This window comes from Oncorhynchus kisutch, linkage group LG6 (genome assembly GCF_002021735.2).
Source record: "Oncorhynchus kisutch isolate 150728-3 linkage group LG6, Okis_V2, whole genome shotgun sequence".
In the NCBI taxonomy this organism is placed as follows: Eukaryota; Metazoa; Chordata; class Actinopteri; order Salmoniformes; family Salmonidae; genus Oncorhynchus; species Oncorhynchus kisutch.
The window spans coordinates 46,180,405-46,200,425 of NC_034179.2; the positions used below are offsets into that span (position 1 = coordinate 46,180,405).

General features: G+C 42.6%; 1 protein-coding gene across 3 annotated transcripts in view; it reads right to left on the reverse strand.

Annotated features, from left to right (window-relative positions):
* Window positions 1-2,536: 2,536 nt before the first annotated feature.
* LOC109892914 (ubiquitin carboxyl-terminal hydrolase 2) overlaps window positions 2,537-20,021 on the reverse strand; it is a 47,740-nt gene continuing 30,255 nt past the window's right edge. For 2 of the 3 annotated variants that reach the window (XM_020485796.2, XM_020485795.2), the window contains 11 exons: window positions 10,196-10,246; window positions 9,960-10,083; window positions 9,285-9,396; window positions 8,936-9,046; window positions 6,518-6,582; window positions 6,329-6,432; window positions 6,170-6,250; window positions 5,984-6,062; window positions 5,461-5,568; window positions 4,964-5,084; window positions 2,549-4,753 (listed from right to left, as the gene is read on the reverse strand). In XM_020485796.2, coding sequence (XP_020341385.1) covers window positions 4,663-4,753; window positions 4,964-5,084; window positions 5,461-5,568; window positions 5,984-6,062; window positions 6,170-6,250; window positions 6,329-6,432; window positions 6,518-6,582; window positions 8,936-9,046; window positions 9,285-9,396; window positions 9,960-10,083; window positions 10,196-10,246 — 1,047 coding nt within the window. In that variant the 3' untranslated portion in view covers window positions 2,549-4,662. Of the gene's footprint in view, window positions 4,754-4,963; window positions 5,085-5,460; window positions 5,569-5,983; window positions 6,063-6,169; window positions 6,251-6,328; window positions 6,433-6,517; window positions 6,583-8,935; window positions 9,047-9,284; window positions 9,397-9,959; window positions 10,084-10,195; window positions 10,247-15,220; window positions 15,842-20,021 lie in introns of those variants that run through there. The other variant, XM_020485797.2, reaches the window with a different exon arrangement.

A 20,021-nucleotide genomic window follows, 5' to 3' on the forward strand; every position in this document is an offset into this window, starting at 1 on the left:
ATACTAATTCAATGTATGTAAACTTCTGATCCACTGGGAATGTGATGAAAGAAATAAAAGCTGAAATAAATCACTCGCCTATTATTCTGGCATTTCACATTCGTAACACTTTGTGGTGATCCTAACTGACCTAAGACAGGGAATTTTCATGATTAAATGTCAGCAATTGTGAAAAACTGAGTTTAAAATGTATTTGGCTAAGGCGTATGTAAACTTCTGACTTCGACTGTACATGTGTCCTTCAAGTTCTATATCAGTGTGAGGGGGCTCCTTGTGAGATCAAATGAGCCCTATATGTCACATGGCATCTAATGCCCAGATTGAGGAAGCGAGAAAGGAACAACATCCCTCTCTCTTTGCCTCTTTCTCGTCCACTCTGCCACTAAGCGAGCAGCCCATAAAAAAATGAATCCGGCTCTGAACAGCTGCTTTCTAAACATGATGCCGATTTTTGTCCTATGCTAATTCGATTTAGACTCTGGGGTGTTAATCCAACACAGCACCCTGTTCAACTAAAGCATCTAAGCAGCACTCACCAGCCTTGAGAAAAGGAAGATGAGTGGAAGCAGAAGAGACAGAGGTTGGGACAAGGGCGAGGGAGCACCGGAGAGGGAGCACCGAGATAAATAAATCTTGCCTCACTTTGGAAAGTAGAAGGAAGATCTGTTCAAGCAACGCTTCTCCCAGTACTTGATTATGGTGATATAATCTACATGCATGCGGCAGCCTCCGTTTTAAAACCTTTAGATTCAGTCTATCATTCAGCACTGAGTTTTATCACTGGGGACGATTTTCGTGCACATCACTGCATTTTGTATAGTTATGTTGGCTGGGAGTCACTGAGTACCAGAAGGGCCCAGCATTGGTTACTTTTTGTAAAGAGGTTCTGCAGGAACTGCAGATGCTTTTAAATGCTTTTAGTTTTTATGCCCCCAGCTCATGGGATAGCCTTCAGGACACCTATGCTCGCTGGTCTCCATTGGACAGTTTAGATTATAAGGGAGGTAATACTGTATGTGAGTTGTTTTTGATTTATTTTGTTGTATTTACTGTATTGATATTCATTGTATGTTTCCTTTTCGCAGAGCTCTCTTGCAGATAAGACCCTGGTCTCAATGGTGACCTATCCTCCTAAATAAATACCCACTTACACAAGCTTGAATATGCACACACACACACACACGTACAGTGGGGCAAAAAAGTATTTAGTCAGCCACCAATTGTGCAAGTTCTCCCACTTCAAAAGATGAGGCATGTAATTTTCATCATAGGTACACTTCAACTATGACAGATAAAATTAGGAAATAAAATCCAGAAAATTACATTTGTAGGATTTTTTATGAATTTATTTTCCACCATAATTTGCAAATAAGTATTTGGTCACCTACAAACAAGCAAGATTTCTGGCTCACAGACCTGTAACAACTTCTTTAAGAGGCTCCTCTGTCCTCCACTCATTTTCTGTATTAATGGCACCTGTTTGAACTTGTTATCAGTATAAAAGACACCTGTCCACAACCTCAAATAGTCACACTCCAACCTCCACTATGGCCAAGACCAAAGAGCTGTCAAAGGACACCAGAAACAAAATTGTAGACCATGCACCAGGCTTGGAAGACTGAATCTGCAATAGGTAAGCAGCTTGGTTTGAAGAAATCAACTGTGGGAGCAATTATTAGGAAATGGAAGACATACAAGACCACTGATAATCTCCCTCGATCTGGAGCACCACGCAAGATCTCACCCTGTGGGGTCAAAATTATCACAAGAGCGGTGAGCAAAAATCCCAGAACCACACGGGGGGGGCCTAGTGAATGACCTGCAGAGAGCTGGGACCAAGGTAACAAAGCCTACCATCAGTAACACACTACGCCGCCAGGGACTCAAATCCTGCAGTGCCAGACGTGTCCCCCTGCTTAAGCCAGTACATGTCCAGGCCCGTCTGAAGTTTGCTAGAGAGCATTTGGATGATCCAGAAGAAGATTGGGAGAATGTCATATGTTCAGATGAAACCAAAATATAACTTTTTGGTAAAAACTCAACTCGTCGTGTTTGGAGGACAAAGAATGCTGAGTTGCATCCAAAGAACACCATACCTACTGTGAAGCATGGGGGTGGAAACATCATGCTTTGGGGCTGTTTTTCTGCAAAGGGACCAGGACGACTGATCCGTGTAAAGGAAAGAATGAATGGGGCCATGTATCGTGACATTTTGAGTGAAAACCTCCTTCCATCATCAAGGGCATTGAAGATGAAACGTGGCTGGGTCTTTCAGCATGACAATGATCCCAAACACACTGCCCGGGCAACGAAGGAGTGGCTTTGTAATAAGCATTTCAAGGTCCTGGAGTGGCCTAGCCAGTCTCCAGATCTCAACCCCATAGAAAATATTTGGAGGGAGTTGAAAGTCCGTGTTGCCCAGCAACAGCCCCAAAACATCACTGCTCTAGAGGATCTGCATGGAGGAATGGGCCAAAATACCAGCAACAGTGTATGAAGACTTGACCTCTGTCATTGCCAACAAAGGGTATATAACAAAGTATTGAGAAACGTTTTATTGACCAAATACTTATTTTCCACCATAATTTGCAAATAAATTCATAAAAAATCCTACACAATTGGTGGCTGACTAAATACTTTTTTTGCCCCACTGTACATGCACCCACACATACCCTCTCTCTCTTTAATACCCACATTAACAAGATCAGTGACATAAGGATTAGTCTCCAGCCAGAAGTCACTGAGAAGAGAAATGGGGTGACTGACCTAGATGTAGAGGCAGGCTGAGGGAGAGAGAAGAGAAAGAGAGGCAGAGTTCAGAGGGAGAGACAGAGAGTAGAGACAGAGCAGTAGAAAGAGAGCACGAAGAAAGGCAGCAGGCAGGTTACCTCCAAATTAGCCCCACGCAAAACAACAACTATCCACTGTGTTTGGGCCAAGCTGCTGCTACTGAGAGGATTTAGACTTGGACTCACACACAATCTCCTATGGGAATATGTTCGTGGGGAGACCACCCCCCAGTGGATCAGGACTGACCTCATGGCCCGTATTCACAAATAGTCTCAGAGTAGGAGTTCTGTTTTTGCTTTATAATATCACAATGAATAAGATTGTATGGACGGGTGGGACCTAGTCCTTGATCAGCAATCCTACTGTGAGACATTTTATTAATACAGGCCTTGGGCATTTAGACATTTAGGGGGGCAGGTGCACAAGACATCCAAATGAATTATTGCCATTAATTTTGCTTAAAAATGCAATCTAATTAGACATCCACATCTCCATAATGGAAAGTGGTAACCCTCTTAGCTTAGCAAACCAAGTGACGGGCTGCCATTGTGTTGTTTTCTGCATTAAGGAATGGGCCCTTAATACTCTGAATTGTTTAAAGTCATGGTTAACTGGGCAACAAAATCCATTTATATAGATCATTTGGACATGACATGTAAAACATGCTTAATGGAGAAGATTAACCTAGATTGGTTTCTGTTTAAAAAATGCTAATAATATTAGCATTTGTTAGCAGAGACTAGTTGAACAAAGTGTGGATTGTAGTCACGGTTTGTCAATAAATTGCTTTCAAGATAAGGGAATAAATATCTAAACATGTAATTTCTCTGAACTGTCCCTTTAGGAGTTCATATTTGGCACAGGTGGAGAAGATTACTATTTTAATCAAAGCCATTTACTGTACAGGTGTGTTTGAATATTAGATAGAAAATTACACCATTTTGAGTCCTTGTTTTGAACAGATCAGGGTCGTAGACACCAAACGGACAAATACAGACCAAATGGGTTAGGGATTAGCTGAATTTGTCCAATAACAAACTCTAGTTTTTGTAGCAAAAAAAACATCTTTATTATTTACATTAATAAATATGACCCTGGGTTCAAATACTATTTTAAATCATTACAAATACTTTAGCTGTGCTTTATTAAGCTCTCCTGTTGCAATGGAACAAATGAAAAGTCACAAACATGCTCTGCAAACCCTGCAAACCTGGCACCCCAGGCAGGCTTAAGCAATACCTCAAAGTATTTGAAAGAGTTTCAAATAGTATAGGAACCCAGGTCAAATACTGTTTGAAGTCATTCCTAGTTATGTTTAAGCCTTTTACAACTGTACGTACAAACACTGACCTCGTTCTACCCCAGATGGTGCTAGACAGTCATCCATCTCTAAAGTCACAAATATGGTGACATTTGTTTAAATAGAATCATTTACAGAACGGAAGGTCAAGTGATAGTCTCATGTCTCAGTGGTGACCTTGAAATGAATGACGAAACTCCGGCTTAGGGTCTTAGAGACCTCGTTGTAGTGCATAAAAAAATAAATATATATTTTCACCGTCGGCATGGCGACTGCGCACGCACACACCCACTCTTCCCAACGTCCCCGGGAGAACCGCTATGGTTGAACCTCAACTCAATATCTGTATCCTGGCAGTGCAGCCTATGTGTTGTAGCTGAATCCATGGTGCCAATGGCTACTGTATACATATATACAGAGCAAGGCTCAAAAGTAAACTATCAGACCAGACACAGGCTTTTTAAGCTCGTTGCATAGGATCCAGGCGCTGTGTAGATCTATGTAGTCCATATATTAGCCGTATGACCAGGCTGCCAGGCTTTACGTAGCCTATATGTCCATGGCATGTAGCTTCACAGGCGTGAATGAGAGGAGGAGGCCAGCTCGTAGAAGAGCACGTAGGCATCACTGCTGCGGACCTGGCTGGATGACATGGGGCTCACCCTGTAGGGAGGACGCAGAGAACAAGTGTGTGTTAGTTAGAGCATTGTTATAGACACAGAGATATAGAAATATAGATAGATAGATAGATGCAGACACAAAACAGAGCCATTGAAAACAGAGCCATTGACTCCGAGTAGTAAAATGTACACCTTAGTGGTAGTATGATAATGTTAGAGGGTTATATAGGGTGGAGGGGGCATCATTACATACCTGGAGTCATTGTAGCTGTACCACTCCCCCAGGGCTGGGTTCCTGCAGTAGGCTGTGTAGTGGCCACCCAGTGTGTTCCCAGAGTGGTTGGACACCGCATAGAGATTATACACTGCATTCACTACACACACACACACACACACACACACACACACACACACACACGTGTTATGTCATTGACATCAGAGGCCTTCATTCAGTTTCAACAGATACCCTATCATTATTGAAAGACAATGCCTGTTTTAAGCCTGATTTACAAAGAGGATGGCAAATCTATAGACTATAAAGCAAGTCAGTTGAACTGTGTGGGTGTGTGTACTGTATGTGTCCTGAGTTCAATGAAGCCAGTTGATCTAGTCAGTCGAGCCAGTGCTTATATTAGACCACTCAATAATCAAGAAATGGCACTAAAAGCAATTCAAAAAATATTAAAGTAGCTGGAGACAGAGTGCTAGCCTATTTACAGGTCTTGTTGCGTGTGTGTGGGTACTACTTACTGCTGTTCTCGGAGGCAAATTCCCTCATGTCCAGCTCTTTGAGGGGGAAGTTGACATAGGTAGAGAGTTTACTGGTTCGGATGCGGTTCTCTGAGAAGCGCTTGAGGTCTGGGAGACAGGCTCCGTCAAGGACAAGCACATGTACAGCTCGAGCATAGTAGCATAGATACAGTAGCTATTGATAGCATGGTAGAATAGACAGCTATTGATAGCATAGCAGCATATATAGATATTGAAGTAGCGTTGAGCTATACCTGGCTTCCGTAGCTCAGCCAGCTACTGGGTTAACCCCAGAACCATAGACATTCATTACACTGTTTGAAACATAACATTACAATGATTTTGCCTGCAAAGTTCCTAGAATTAGTTAATTAGAAACAATTAATTCTAGCTCTGGTTATACTGTGTTATTGCTACTCTTCTACATCCTATGAAGTTGTCCTACTACTACAAGATTGAGAGTAATTTAATTGTTGGGGGAACCAATGTTGGGGAGGCCAATATGATGTAGTAGAAAGGATACGAAGCACAAGGATCTGGGGGAACTTCTGGATGGTGAACTTCTTCGTGCATTTCCTTCTGGCTTTACACCTGCAGCATGTCTAGAGGAGAGGAAGAGAGGGTTTGGTCATTACATGTAGAAACTCACAGTCTCACTCACTCACACACACACACTCACCCACCCACACCAAGTGCAGTAGACCCTTACCGGTTTTTCATCTCCATCCAGTACATCTTCTTTGGTGAAGAATCGCATGCAGTCTGTCAGACTCACCTCCCCTGAACCTTTCTGCGGACACAAACACCCTCAGTCAGACACAACTTTCACTGTTTCTTTGTGTGGGTGTGTACATGTATGTACACTGACCTTAGCGATGGGTAGTGACAAGTCCCAGAATGGATCGAACACTGTGGAGCAGTAACCACACTCACTGCAGGTCAGAGAGCTCTTCAGCTGGCCAACAAACAGATCTACACAGAGAAACAGACACACGATTATACACATAGGACATTACACACACACACACGTAATACACACTTTTTCTCAGTCACTCACCGACCACTTTGCTGTCCTCTCTCTCTAGGTATTTGTTCCACATTTTCTTCCCTTTCTCATTGTCACTGTGGAGGAGACAAACACAGATCCCAGGTGAGTTTACAGTCAAACAAGTTGTCCTCTAGAACAGACACACACTCACTCTAACATAGATCCTGGGTCAGTTTACATTAAACAAGCTGTCCTGTAGAACAGACACATTCCTCTCTAATACAGATCCCAGGTCAGTTTACAGTCAAACAACCTGTCCTCTAGAACATACTAGCACATAACGGTCTGAGAACCATATGTTTCTTAGAGTTTGGTGAAAGTGTGGTTGTCCTATGGTTATTTTGCATACAACCTTCCCACAACTTTCTGGGAATGGTCCAGGACAGTTGCTTGGCTTTTGGAAGATCCTCAGAACATTAAGGGAACTTGAAACCCCCCCAGTATTTTTGTGGTATTTCATTACTTTAACAGAACGTTTCCCATAAGTTCAAACATTTCATTTAAATTTTTGTAATGTTCTAGGAACGTTCTCCAACTGGTTTGACATTGTGAATGTTCTGAAATAGTTAAGACATTAAGATGCACACACTGGTTGAATCAATGTTGTTTCCATGTCATTTCATTGAAATGACATGGAAATTGACGTCTGTGCCCAGTGGGAATGTTCTTCTGTGGGAATTTCAGTATTTCGGCATGTTTCCTAATGGTTCTATTTAAAGTAATGTTCTCAAATCGATAAGAAACAATGTTCTTCCGTAGGAATTTCAGTACCTCGCCATAACTTTTTCTGCAGGTTTACTCATGGTTATATTTCAAATGATGTTCTAAGAAACAACGTTCTTCTGTGGGGATTTCAGTACTTCAGCAGAACGTTTTCTGCATGCTTCTATTTACAGTAATGTTCTCAGAACATTAAGAAAACATTCCATAAAAAACACAAAATAGCATTTTCATAATGTTATTGAAAAACATATACATTCTGTTCTGTGTCAAAAAAAACGATCCTCTTCTTGTTAAGTGTATTGAGGTGATATTAATGACTTTGTTTCCTTTGAAATAGGGTCCGTTTGAATTCACTACAATGAACAGCATTGTATGCGTAAAAAAACATGGCATCCTGGTGGCGTAGTGGACTAATTCCATGGATAGAGAACAGAAAATCATAGGTTAATGCCTAAGCAAATTCATTTCCATGTGTCCTATCAGTGCTTGGAGCTCAAAACCGTTACCCCAAATTAAGCTAGCAGTGTTATTAAGTCTTATTGCAACATGTTCTCAGAATGTTATTTAATTACCTTCAAATAACCTAGAATTTCCATTCTCAGAACGTTAATAAAACCTTCCAGGAAAACTTTCAGGGAATCATAGTAAAACATTATCAGAACCTCGCTGAAACCTAAAAATGGATGTTCCCAGAACAGGTCAAATGTTCACTTTAAAAAAAATTATATGATTCCCCTGTCAGGGAGCCATACGTTTCGTTCACAGCACCAATGGGAAACCAAACACATAAATTCCCACAACTTCCAAGGAACCAAATGTGCTAGTTGGGTCCTCTAACACAGATCACAAGTGAGTTTACAATCAAACAAGCTGTCCTCTCCAACAGACACACTCCTCTTTAATACAGATACCAGGTTGGTTTAAACTGGGGCACCCAGTCTTGGTAAAAAAGCACCTAAATACATGCTCTGGTACTTTGCTGACTAGTAAGTATTTTTGAAACCTGCAGCTTTGGGCTGTATATGTGGCAATGTTGTAGTTCATGCATGCATAATCTGTTTACAGAATTACTGACTTACTTCAATCAGCCACGAAGTACCTTGTTTGAAAGCAACTGTTTTCTGGAGGCTGTCCTATGCCATTTACCCCCACGTGGGCCAGCCCCCTAGCAATTCTAGTTACAGCCTCTCGCCAGTTGAGTGAGAGCTAGCAAGATGCACACAGTAGAGGAGAGAGCAATGACGTGGTGCACATATCCACACATTTGTGAAGTAGTGTACAATTTTCAGGGACCACTTTTGGCTCGTACACTACTTTCAGAACTACTGGCTAAAAACTATTCAAAAGTACCAGAGAATATCTTTAACCAATAAAACATGACTCATTATAAAGGCAGTTAACTGCCTGAATGCCATGAGGCATGTCTAGGCATGTCTAATCCGAGGAGAACAGGTCAGGTTCATTATCTACTGGGCACACACTGTTTGAATCAACATTGTTTCCATGAAATGCCGTAGAACCAACTTGGAATAGACGTTGAATTAATGTCTGGGCCCAGTGGGTAGGCACCAAACAGATGAAAACGGATTGAAAAGGTAAGGGACTAACCAGGCTTGTCCACTAAGAAACACAGATTTTCCTTTTCAAAATGGTTAAAACTACTGAACATGTCCCTGGGTTGGTGCTACAGGAGGTGAAACTTACGAGAGGTGGTCAATGTCCTCGGCCGGGAGCCTGGGCCGCACTGTGACCCTGTTGACCTCGTTGTGGAGGCCATCCAATAGGAAACGCAGGAACTCCTGAGCGTCCTGCTGACTAGAGGAGAGAGAGAGAGACTTAATTTCAAAATATTTCTTTTTTTTCAACCACAAAATAAGAAATGAAAATGAAAGATATTAACAGACATTAATGCCTTACTGGGAAAGGGAGAGAGAGCGAGATGCCGTTTTTAATAGCTAACACTAATTTATGAATTTGAGCTGTCGCGGCACACGTATGACCATAGAAATATAATTACTAAAACAGACCACAGCCCTTTTCTGAATTAACCTACTTGTATCCCACAAATTTGGGCGCGTATCTCTGGATCTGGGTCTTGAAGTCTGAGGGACTGATGGCCTCGCTGCTGACTGACGTCCATAGGGTCTGGGTGAGTTTGGCAAACTCTGTGTGTGTGAGAGAGAGAGCGAGAGAGACAGGGGAAAGAAAATGAGACCACTTTTAGAGCCCTTGTACTGTGAAGCAGAGGTCACATTGCAGGGGAGAGGAGCCATGTGAAGAATAACAATCAGGTAGAAGACAGACATTAGCTACTGATCAAATGTTAATAATTTCCAAACCGTGTGTGTGTGTGTGTGTGTGTGTGTGTGCTTGCGCAGAATAGCTCCTATAAATTTCAAATGAATTTATGACACAATCTGTCCAAGTATTAAGCATAGAGGTTATGTTACACATTAGAGGTCAGTATTATAGTGTCCCCAGGTGGTTCTGGAAATATTCTTAGGATGATAATTATGCTGCATAATCATAGTTAGTGCTTCTTTACACAATGTTGTCCTAAGGGAAATAACGGATTATTATTATGTTTTATTACCAAATAGTCCACACTGGCCCACTTCCAACCTTCTCAGAATTTGACAGTTGGTAACGTCCCAATGTTATTCTAACAATGCACTTTACACTCAGGCTTAAGTAAAGTGCTCCTTGTTGGATCAGTAGTGTGCCTTACCCTCCATGAGAGCGGCCTTGGCCCTGCAGTTGTTGTTGAGGTCGGTGCGGTGCGTGTTCCTCAGACAGTAGTCCCTCAGGTCAGGAGTGTTGCTCAGACACTGCAGGATTGAGTTCATGAAACACTACACCAGGACAGAGAGAGAGAGGAGAGACGACATCAGATCCACTACCAACCAGACCAGACATAAACAAAGTGTAAAAACAGACTCTTGTTTGAAGTAATGGTTTACTCACGGTGTTGCCGAGGTTTCTCAGTCCCACCAGGCCTTGAGGACTCTTGGAGTTCTTTTGAGGCAAAGAAAAGAGAGAAGCGGGTTAGAGCACAGCAGAAATCTTTCTTCACTCAGTGACACTATGGTACATACAAGAACATGGGACCAAACACGAGGTCACCAGTTTAAGCCTGCTCTTGTGAGTCAGGGAATATAACCCTGAGTACTGAAGTGAGTGAGTACTGAAAGAAACTGGTGGTATTACTATATACCCCTGCGGAGTATTTGACTCTGTTGTGAAAACACGGACATTAGAAACTGGGTAGTTCGAGCCCTGAATGGTGATGAAAGCCAATGACAAAACATTTATTTTTACTGCTCTAATTACGTTGGTAACCAGTTTATAATAGCAATAAGGGACCTCTGGGGTTTGTGGTATTTTGCCAATATACCACGTCTAAGGGCTGTATCCAGGCACTCCGCTTTGCGCTGTGCGTAAGAACAGTCCTTAGTCATGGTATATTGGCCATATACACCACACCCCCTCGGGCCTTATTGCTTAATTATACACAGTGCGTGAACTATATGGCCTTTGATGACAGTAGTGTACACTGACATGTTGGATGTTCACTGGAGTGGTGTAACGTTGTCTGAAGGGTATGGTATTACTACAGTAACACTACGGTGTAAGCACATAGAGCTGGGATGAGAATAGTCGGCATACTGAACATATGACAGCGTCTGGCGGCGTATACCGCATTCCGCATGTGTGCGAGAGACTCACGGGTTGTCACCCTGTCACACGGATCACATATGACATAGTATCACTGGAGAAATCTGCCACTGCTCTGCTAATCGTCACCATTCCAACAGGCTCCTATCACATGGTGATGTCACAGACCCTTTTTTATTTGTATTTATTTAATTTAACTAGGCAAGTCAGTTAAGAACAAATTCTTATTTACAATGACGGCCTAGGAACAGTGGGTTAACTGCCTTGTTCAGGGGCAGAACGACAGATTTTTACCTTGCTAGCTCAGGGATTCGATCTAGCAACCTTTTGGTTACTGGCCCACCGCTCTAACCACTAGGCTACCTGCCGCCCTTGAGGTGATAACTTTATAGCAGCCCACGTGATAGAATTCCGAGCAATGCCAAGCGTCAGCTGGAGTGGTGTGAAGCTCGCGGCCATTGGACTCTGGAGCAGTGGAAACGCGTTCTCTGGAGTGATGAATCACGCTTCACCTGCTGGCAGTCCGACAGATGAATCTGGGTTTGGCAGATAGAACGCTATCTGGCCAAATGCATAGTGCCAACTGTAAAGTTTGGTGGAAGAGGAATAATGGTCTGGAGCTGTTTATCATGGTTTGAGCTAGGCCCCTTAGCTTTAAGATTTCCCTTCACTGGAACTATGACATTCTAGATGATTCTGTGCTTCCAGCTTTGTAGCAAAAGTTTGGAGAAAGGCCTTTCCTGTTTCAGCGCGACAATGCCCCCGTGCACAAAGTCTAACCTTACGGGAACCCACTAGACAGACCAGGTCTTCCTTGAATACTGGGTTAAGCCATAAGCATATAGTTGCTTTACTCTATAAACTATAGACTTTTAATATAATTGTACATTACATTAATCAAATGTATTCATGAATCCCTTTTTACATCAGCAGGTCACAAAGTGCTATACAGAAACATAACATTTTAATAATTTAGCTGATGCTTTTATCCGAGCAAATTACAGTTAGTGCATTCATCTTAAGATAGCTAGGTGAGACAACCACATATCACCCCCCCCCCCCCCCATCAGCCATAATGTGTTAACATAATCTTCCCTGAATACTGGGTTACACCAGTTCTGGGTTAAGCAGGTTTAATGGATAATGCTGCTTTTCTGAGCTAACTGCTACATGTAACCCACTGTATACAGTGTCCCCGTAATACACATTGCTGTAATGGAGGGACATTTCCGGGAATTGGAAATTCTTGGAAGTTACACATTAATATGAAATATTCCTCTAGTGTTCTAGCTAGACTAGTCCAGATTGAAGTGGAGGGTTTGGTGAAAGTACATCTGCTCATCTGCTGACGAATGAAACACCTACGGGAGGCAGCACCCGCCTGACAGGACTGGGGTGGCATCACACGTGCATGTGGGTACAATATAAATACAAACAGTCAGGCACACACAGGCTTAAAAAGAACATGCACACACACACACACATGCCATAGAAACACACACGCCATAGACACACACACTGAATGAAGTAGAAACAGCAGTCAGATGCATGTGAGTCAGTGACTTTCTCCTGTCCCACCCCAAACCACTCCACATACTGTACAGTATGTAGCACCACAATGTCACTTCTCACACCCATACAGGTACCAAATTCCTCATACTTCTTTCTCAGAGTTCACTTTCCACTAGGAGAGCAGTGCAGGCACTGACTAAAGGCCAAATTCATTGAGCTGGAGTGCGAGTACTGAGTACAGACAGTGCTGCTTTACATGGCCCTTCAGAGAGCGTGTCTGGGCCCACTCCTCATCGTTAGCGCTGAGACGGACCATATGGCTTGAGCCGCATGCACAGGTCAGTTTCTCACACCCTGGGTAGAAATAGCACCAGAGCCAGGGACACTGTTACAGTGATTACTGAGGAGAGGCCTGTAGAGAATGGGCTCTATTGGCATGTGGCTCACTCAGAACATGGAGGGGGGGTCCAACAATAAAGGGCCCTGATTGGATAACGGCCCATCTGTTCTGAGGAGGCAGATATTCCATTGGTTGGCACAGGTTGAAAGTGTAAGAGTGGTGAGAACGCTGTGTTCTCCAACCTTGCTTTGCAGGACTAGTCACAGCCAAACAACTTGTGACTGGGCGCACACACGCACGCACACACACAAAACCCGCTTCATAGCTCTTTCATACACACACTCATACCCACATAAAGTTGGCATTTGGTGCACCACCCAGCAGCCACACCACCATAGGCGGACTGTACTGCCCATACCAATAAGACTAAAAACTGTGGAGGATAAAGAATTGATAACGTATTAGAACCATAGATAATGTTGTCAAAGCAGCAATAATGTTGCATTACGGTTATGCGATGGTTGTCACTGTGACGGTGCTGACTGAGGAACATTCTGCTCTCTAGATGTCCCAGTAAAGGACATCCATATCTTTAGGCCCTCAGCCCATTCTGAGGACCGACCCATGCACCCAGTCACCCACAGCTTACTGTACAGTACATGAGATAAGACAAGACGTTCTTGGAGACACAGGCTGACATTCCTTATCTATTGGTGTTCGTGCAACGTCATAAAACAACGTCACGCCCCTAATTGTTAGTATGACCCAGGCCAAATGGTGTTAAGTGTTCTCGATACCCTAACGTGTGTTGAGGTTATGTAACAATAGGCAAAATCAGGATATCTTCACCCACAAGTGCTGATGGGAATTTCCTCTATCAACCAGAGAACACGGTGAGGTAAGACAGTGTTCTTGGTCAAGTGTATACTGCGGTACGTTTGACTTTGAAGGGCTAAGCCGCAGTCACTGATGGCAATGATTATGAATGGTGGTTTGTTTGGTGTTTCATTGCGAGGTTTTGTGTTGAGAACTTGACTGATGGAAGGAATGATAGACAAGGTGCTATCGGGCATTGTGAGACTTTGGTTTGTCCACTAGGGGTCATCCTGTCATTTCCTCAGGGTTATTCATGTAAGGATTAATGAGCCGGTATTCATAAAGGGTCTCGGAGTAGGAGTGCTGATCTACGATCAGTTCCCCCATGTCCATGTAATCGTATTCTGTATGATCTTAAAAGCAAAACTAATCCTATATCAAAATCATACTCAGATGCTTGATACATACGGCCCCTGTCTATGTTGTATGTTATACAGGCCTTTAGGCCATTATCCATATATTTAAAAAAATACATTATTTCAAGAACGACTAAAGTACTGTGTAGTGTTAACGTAGTCTGTGCCACATCAGATTATCTTTTTCTTTAGGCCTAATTGTTCTCCTTTCAGTAGACTATAGTGCATGTTGCATTGGAGCTTCAGAAGGGAAAGGCACAAATTTGTCCCCGTCACTAATTCTCTGTACTGTACAGTGTAGCCTACATTCAGGGCCAAAAAAGAACAGCTGGAACGGAAGAAAGCAGGCCTATATTATGTGCATTACGGCCAGCGGTGCACAAACTCCTACTAGAGCAGTGGTTCCCAACCTTTTGCTGTTACTTCCCAGAGTAACCCAGGGGGTCCTGGTTGAGAAACGCTTGTGTACAGGATGCTCTGAGCTCTGTAAAAACTGCAGATTATGTAACCAAATAAACTGCACGAGGTTACAGTAAATTGACAGGCAGGCAGCTGTTTCGAGCACTGTTTTCAGATGCCCGATGACTTGAACATAATGCGAAACTATTCCTATTGGATTGAAACGATTGCTATTGAATGCTGTCATACCATATTTGGATCCACATTTGTTAACAACGCAACAACCTTGAGCCTATATTGGCCTGTGTAGGATGACAACATTCCACCACACAAAAGTGTAATTCTATTATTTTATATTATCACGGGTGTCGAAATAACATGTCACTTTTTTTTGGAGAGGATGTAGGCTTGCCTATTCGACCTACAGGTGCCGAATTTAAGTTAGCCTTGCTTCACTTTTGCTTTGGCAAATCAATAACTAAGCCACGGACCCGTCAAGATTCCAAGTTCCAACGTGGAAAGTGTAGTTTAAAGGGCTCAAGCTCTAAAAGCCATTTCATAACACATTTGATCTGTTGCTGACAGGGTAAAGTGACATTGTTATGCAAGTACGTAGACTATAGCTGCCAACATGATCCTTTCCTGAGGTTTATGTTGTTGATGGAAATGTCGCCTGTAACTAAAACAAATCTATTCGATGATAAATGTAAATATGAAATAGGCCCATAAGTCGAATATCAAAAATCGTCTGACAATATATTCGCTCAGTCACAATTTGGGCACCGGCTACCTGAATATGCCTTTGCTTGCATACCGAAGAGGCGCACTCACCTTGGCTTGATTAATAAGAAGACCCACAAATGTGGACACCAACATTGAGCGCGACATTGGAGGACTCTTCCTGCGCAGGTCCGTCTTTCGGAAGGGGAATGCGGTGACCGGCGGCTCCTCGGGCACGGTGACGGTGTACGAATGTCGCATACTAGGCATGATGGCGGTGTAGGCTACGGTCTATACAGCAGACGATACAATCAATTAGAGGTGGCGATGCTGAAAAGTTGTCTACCGCGGGTGCAACAGTAGCTGGTCCCTGTGTAACGTGGCTGCACTTGGTAAGGAAAATCCTTCGAAACACTTTAATGATCAAATAAAACAGGCGTTGATGATCAATTGTCGCGATTTGCAGTCCGTCAGAAGTGAGACAACCCGATAGATCAGGTAGTCAAGCCTATATACTAGCCTTTATTTATAAATAAACAGTAACATATAGGCCCCAACCGGCACTTTGCCTACCAGAATAACATTAGACCCCAAACTCAATATGGAATATCACTGCCTGCAGACTGAGGCCGATTCGGTTGTATAAGGTTCCACCTCTCTCAGTGTGGGTTGAATAAACTAGAGTCGGTGTGCAGTGCCCTTTCGTTTTACTATACAGCACACGCCCCCTCGGACTCAATAGACGTCACGAAGTATCTCATGCTTGTCGAGACGTCAAACGGCAGAGGACGAGACGTTCTCCCCATTCACAGAGGAGGATGAGGACTGAGAGGAGGGTGGTGGAAATGCATGACATATCCGTCCGTCTATAATAATATATGCAATTTAGCTAACGCTTTTATCCAAAGCTACTTACTGTCATGCGTACATTTTACGTCTGGCGGTCTCTCTATATAGATCAATTTATCCATCCATATATGTTTATACTTTGCCTTACAGCATTGGCTTCTTCCACCTTGACATGTGAATTTAGCTTGACAATATAATGCATAATATCAATGTAATGTCATAAGTAAAACCTATAACATGGTATGACAAGCATTATGTCATGCTTATGGCATTATGTCAATCAAAAGTCAATAACGTCCAACGTTTGTTGCTTGCAAAATTAGCAAACTAAAGCAACAGTTGATCCTAGCTCAAGCATTGCCATGCGTTTCTCTAGAATATTGTGAATGAATGACAAAACTGAGTCGCATTCACTAAGGATCAAACAGCGCGAAACATGGAGGGATCTGACCAATAAGAAACGTTGTTTTCGTTTTCCGTTATAGAACGTGTTGCTACGGTGTACAGTAATGAATACAACCCTGGGGTACAGTAAGAGCAATGTAACACATTACCCAATCAAACCTTTCCCTGGAACAGAGATTCTTTTTTTTATGCAAACAGATATTTGGCATACCAGGGTAGTGCTCATTAGGGCACACAGTCGAAAAGGGTTTCGCAACCGTGAACGAAAATTTGCTTTCCAGTCCAGGTATTCCCTTCCCCGTTTTCTGCCATTTATGCCGTCTAGATTTTTTCTGTTATGTGCAATTCACGATATATATCTCGATTTAAGTGTTCTCTAAATAAGCTTTTTGTACAATTAAAGGTAAAACACACTGCATTGCAAATAGTCAGCAATAATATAATAAATTCAGGGATTGTGAAATTATACCTAGGCTAAATATGTGCCTTCCACAACCATAAGACCAACTAATGATTTATTATTTTATAAAAAATAGATTAATCTGTCTTTTTTTAAATAATCACTGATCTGGCATTCAAGTCTGTCTATTAAAATGCCCTTTTTGTAAAAAATGCATAATGCACCCTGGGGGAAATGGCCAAAATATCATAAAATGGTATTTAAAAATTGTTTGACAGTATTTTATGTTTTTGAATCATAAAACTCCTACATTTGCTTTGAGTAATGCATGACCCTAGGGTGGCAACACATACTAAGTTATTTCAAATGGGTCTTTCTCCATTCTGATTGTTTTATACTGTTTAATAATAATAATTTCCTGCATTTTCATAACATTTCTCAATTTCCTGCACTCATTTTAGATAATTTCCACACTGTCACATAGGGCTACAAAATATAGAGGCCTTATTTGTAACCCAAATGTTGCAATTGCGATTTGACGTGCGATTTACATGAAAAAAAATGTGTGTGAACTGTTGGAATCATGGAAATATGTTTATTCTAATTCTATAGTTAGAATATAAATAATTGTGGGCACTTTGAATACAGTGCTGTTTGACATGACAACGAATGAAAATGCCAGGAAGGAGTTATTGTGACAGGGTAGGAACCAAAGTGTTGGTCAGTGTTTCCTAGGGGACCCTATAATCTGTGGCTACATGAAATGTTTCTTCATGCAGCCAAAATACTGCTCAAAAAAATAAAGGGAACACTAAAATAACACATCCTAGATCTGAATGAATGAAATATTCTTATTAAATACTTTTTTCTTTACATAGTTGAATGTGCAGACAACAAAATCACACAAAAATGATTAATGGAAATCAAATGTATCAACCCATGGAGGTCTGGATTTGGAGTCACACTCAAAATTAAAGTGGAAAACTACACTACAGGCTGATCCAACTTTGATGTAATGTCCTTAAAACAAGTCAAAATGAGGCTCAGTAGTGTGTGTGGCCTCCACATGCCTGTATGACCTCCCTACAACGCCTGGGCATGCTCCTGATGAGGTGGCGGATGGTCTCCTGAGGGATCTCCTCCCAGACCTGGACTAAAGCATCCGCCAACTCCTGGACAGTCTGTGGTGCAACGTGGCGTTGGTGGATGGAGCGAGAGATGATGTGCTCAATTGGATTCAGGTCTGGGGAACGGGCGGGCCAGTCCATAGCATCAATGCCTTCCTCTTGCAGGAACTGCTGACACACTCCAGCCACATGAGGTCTAGCATTGTCTTGCATTAGGAGGAACCCAGGGCCAACCGCACCAGCATATGGTCTCACAAGGGGTCTGAGGATCTCATCTCGGTACCTAATGGCAGTCAGGCTACCTCTGGCGAGCACATGGAGGGCTGTGCGGCCCTCCAAAGAAATGCCACCCCACACCATGACTGACCCACCGCCAAACCAGTCATGCTGGAGGATGTTGCAGGCAGCAGAACGTTCTCCACGGCGTCTCCAGACTCTGTCATGTCTGTCACATGTGCTCAGTGTGAACCTGCTTTCATCTGTGAAGAGCACAGGGCGCCAGTGGCGAATTTGCCAATCTTGGTGTTCTCTGGCAAATGCCAAACGTCCTGCACGGTGTTGGGCTGTAAGCACAACCCCCACCTGTGGACGTCGGGCCCTTATACCACCCTCATGGAGTCGGTTTCTGACCGTTTGAGCAGACACATGCACATTTGTGGCCTGCTGGAGGTCATTTTGCAGGGTTCTGACAGTGTTCCTCCTGCTCCTCCTTGCACAAAGGCGGAGGTAGCGGTCCTGCTGCTGGGTTGTTGCTCTCCTACGGCCTCCTCCACGTCTCCTGATGTACTGGCCTGTCTCCTGGTAGCGCCTCCATGCTCTGGACACTACGCTGACACACACAGCAAACCTTCTTGCCACAGCTCGTATTGATGTGCCATCCTGGATGAGCTGCACTACCTGAGCCACTTGTGTGGGTTGTAGACTCCGTCTCATGCTACCACTAGAGTGAAAGCACCGCCAGCATTCAAAAGTGACCAAAACATCAGCCAGGAAGCATAGGAACTGAGATGTGGTCTGTGGTCACCACCTGCAGAACCACTCCTTTATTGGGGGTGTCTTGCTAATTGCCTATAATTTCCACCTGTTGTCTTCCATTTGCACAACAGCATGTGAAATGTATTGTCAATCAGTGTTGCTTCCTAAGTGGACAGTTTGATTTCACAGAAGTGTGATTGACTTGGAGTTACATTGTGTTGTTTAAGTGTTCCCTTTATTTTTTTGAGCAGTGTATTTATGCTTTGCCTATTCCTCTTTGATTTATAAGATACTGTTGCACAAACAGCATGCTGATTTAGGCCTACACCATCACTGGTATCAGGCGGTATTAGCTATCTACGTTTGCTCTGACTAAGTATATTTATTAGCTAGATAGCTAGCTAGCTAACTAGTAATTGGCATTAGAGCCTAAAATTATTTAGCTAAACTTTCTAAGAAAAGACAAACTAGCTGTTTGCATATGTAAGAAACACAAATTAATAGTGTAATTATAGAACGCTTGTGGATTTATATTAAGAAGCAAAGTGGAAACAACAGTTGTGATCAACATTGTTGCATGTGTCACTCAATGAACAACAAATGTGTTCATTGAGTGACAGGGGGTGGGGCTAGGTCTGTGTGGAAAGTGGCATGGAGAGAGAGAGGTGAGGGATGACTCAAGTAGCGTGTAAAATATGCACACAGAATTTTGCATTTAACAACAAAAACATTAATATATTGTTATAGAAGGTAAAGTAAAAATCCAAACCGGTCAGTACATCAATACTGGTATATAGTCAAATCCGTTATACTGCCCAGACCTACTAATAATGACTAACTTCTTGTAGCAGGCATTATAGAAAATTAACACAGGTCTCAAACAATCTTCCAAGCACAAGCCAACGTGCTAGTGAGTAGCCAGCAAATCCTTGGGCAGCCAACTTTTTGAAGAAAGCTTGGAGTGATATTTTTACCTAGAAGGAGTCAGGGGGAAGAAAATTGTACTGTTTTAAATCTAATTACCTGGATTTTTACGTATTGGCTTAGGTCTGTGACCAGGGTAAAAAAAAACAGGTCAGGTGTATTCAGAAAAAAAAGTATAACTTTGTTACTCTGAGATTTTGGGGGGGATGAAATTTAAAGTATGCTAATATTT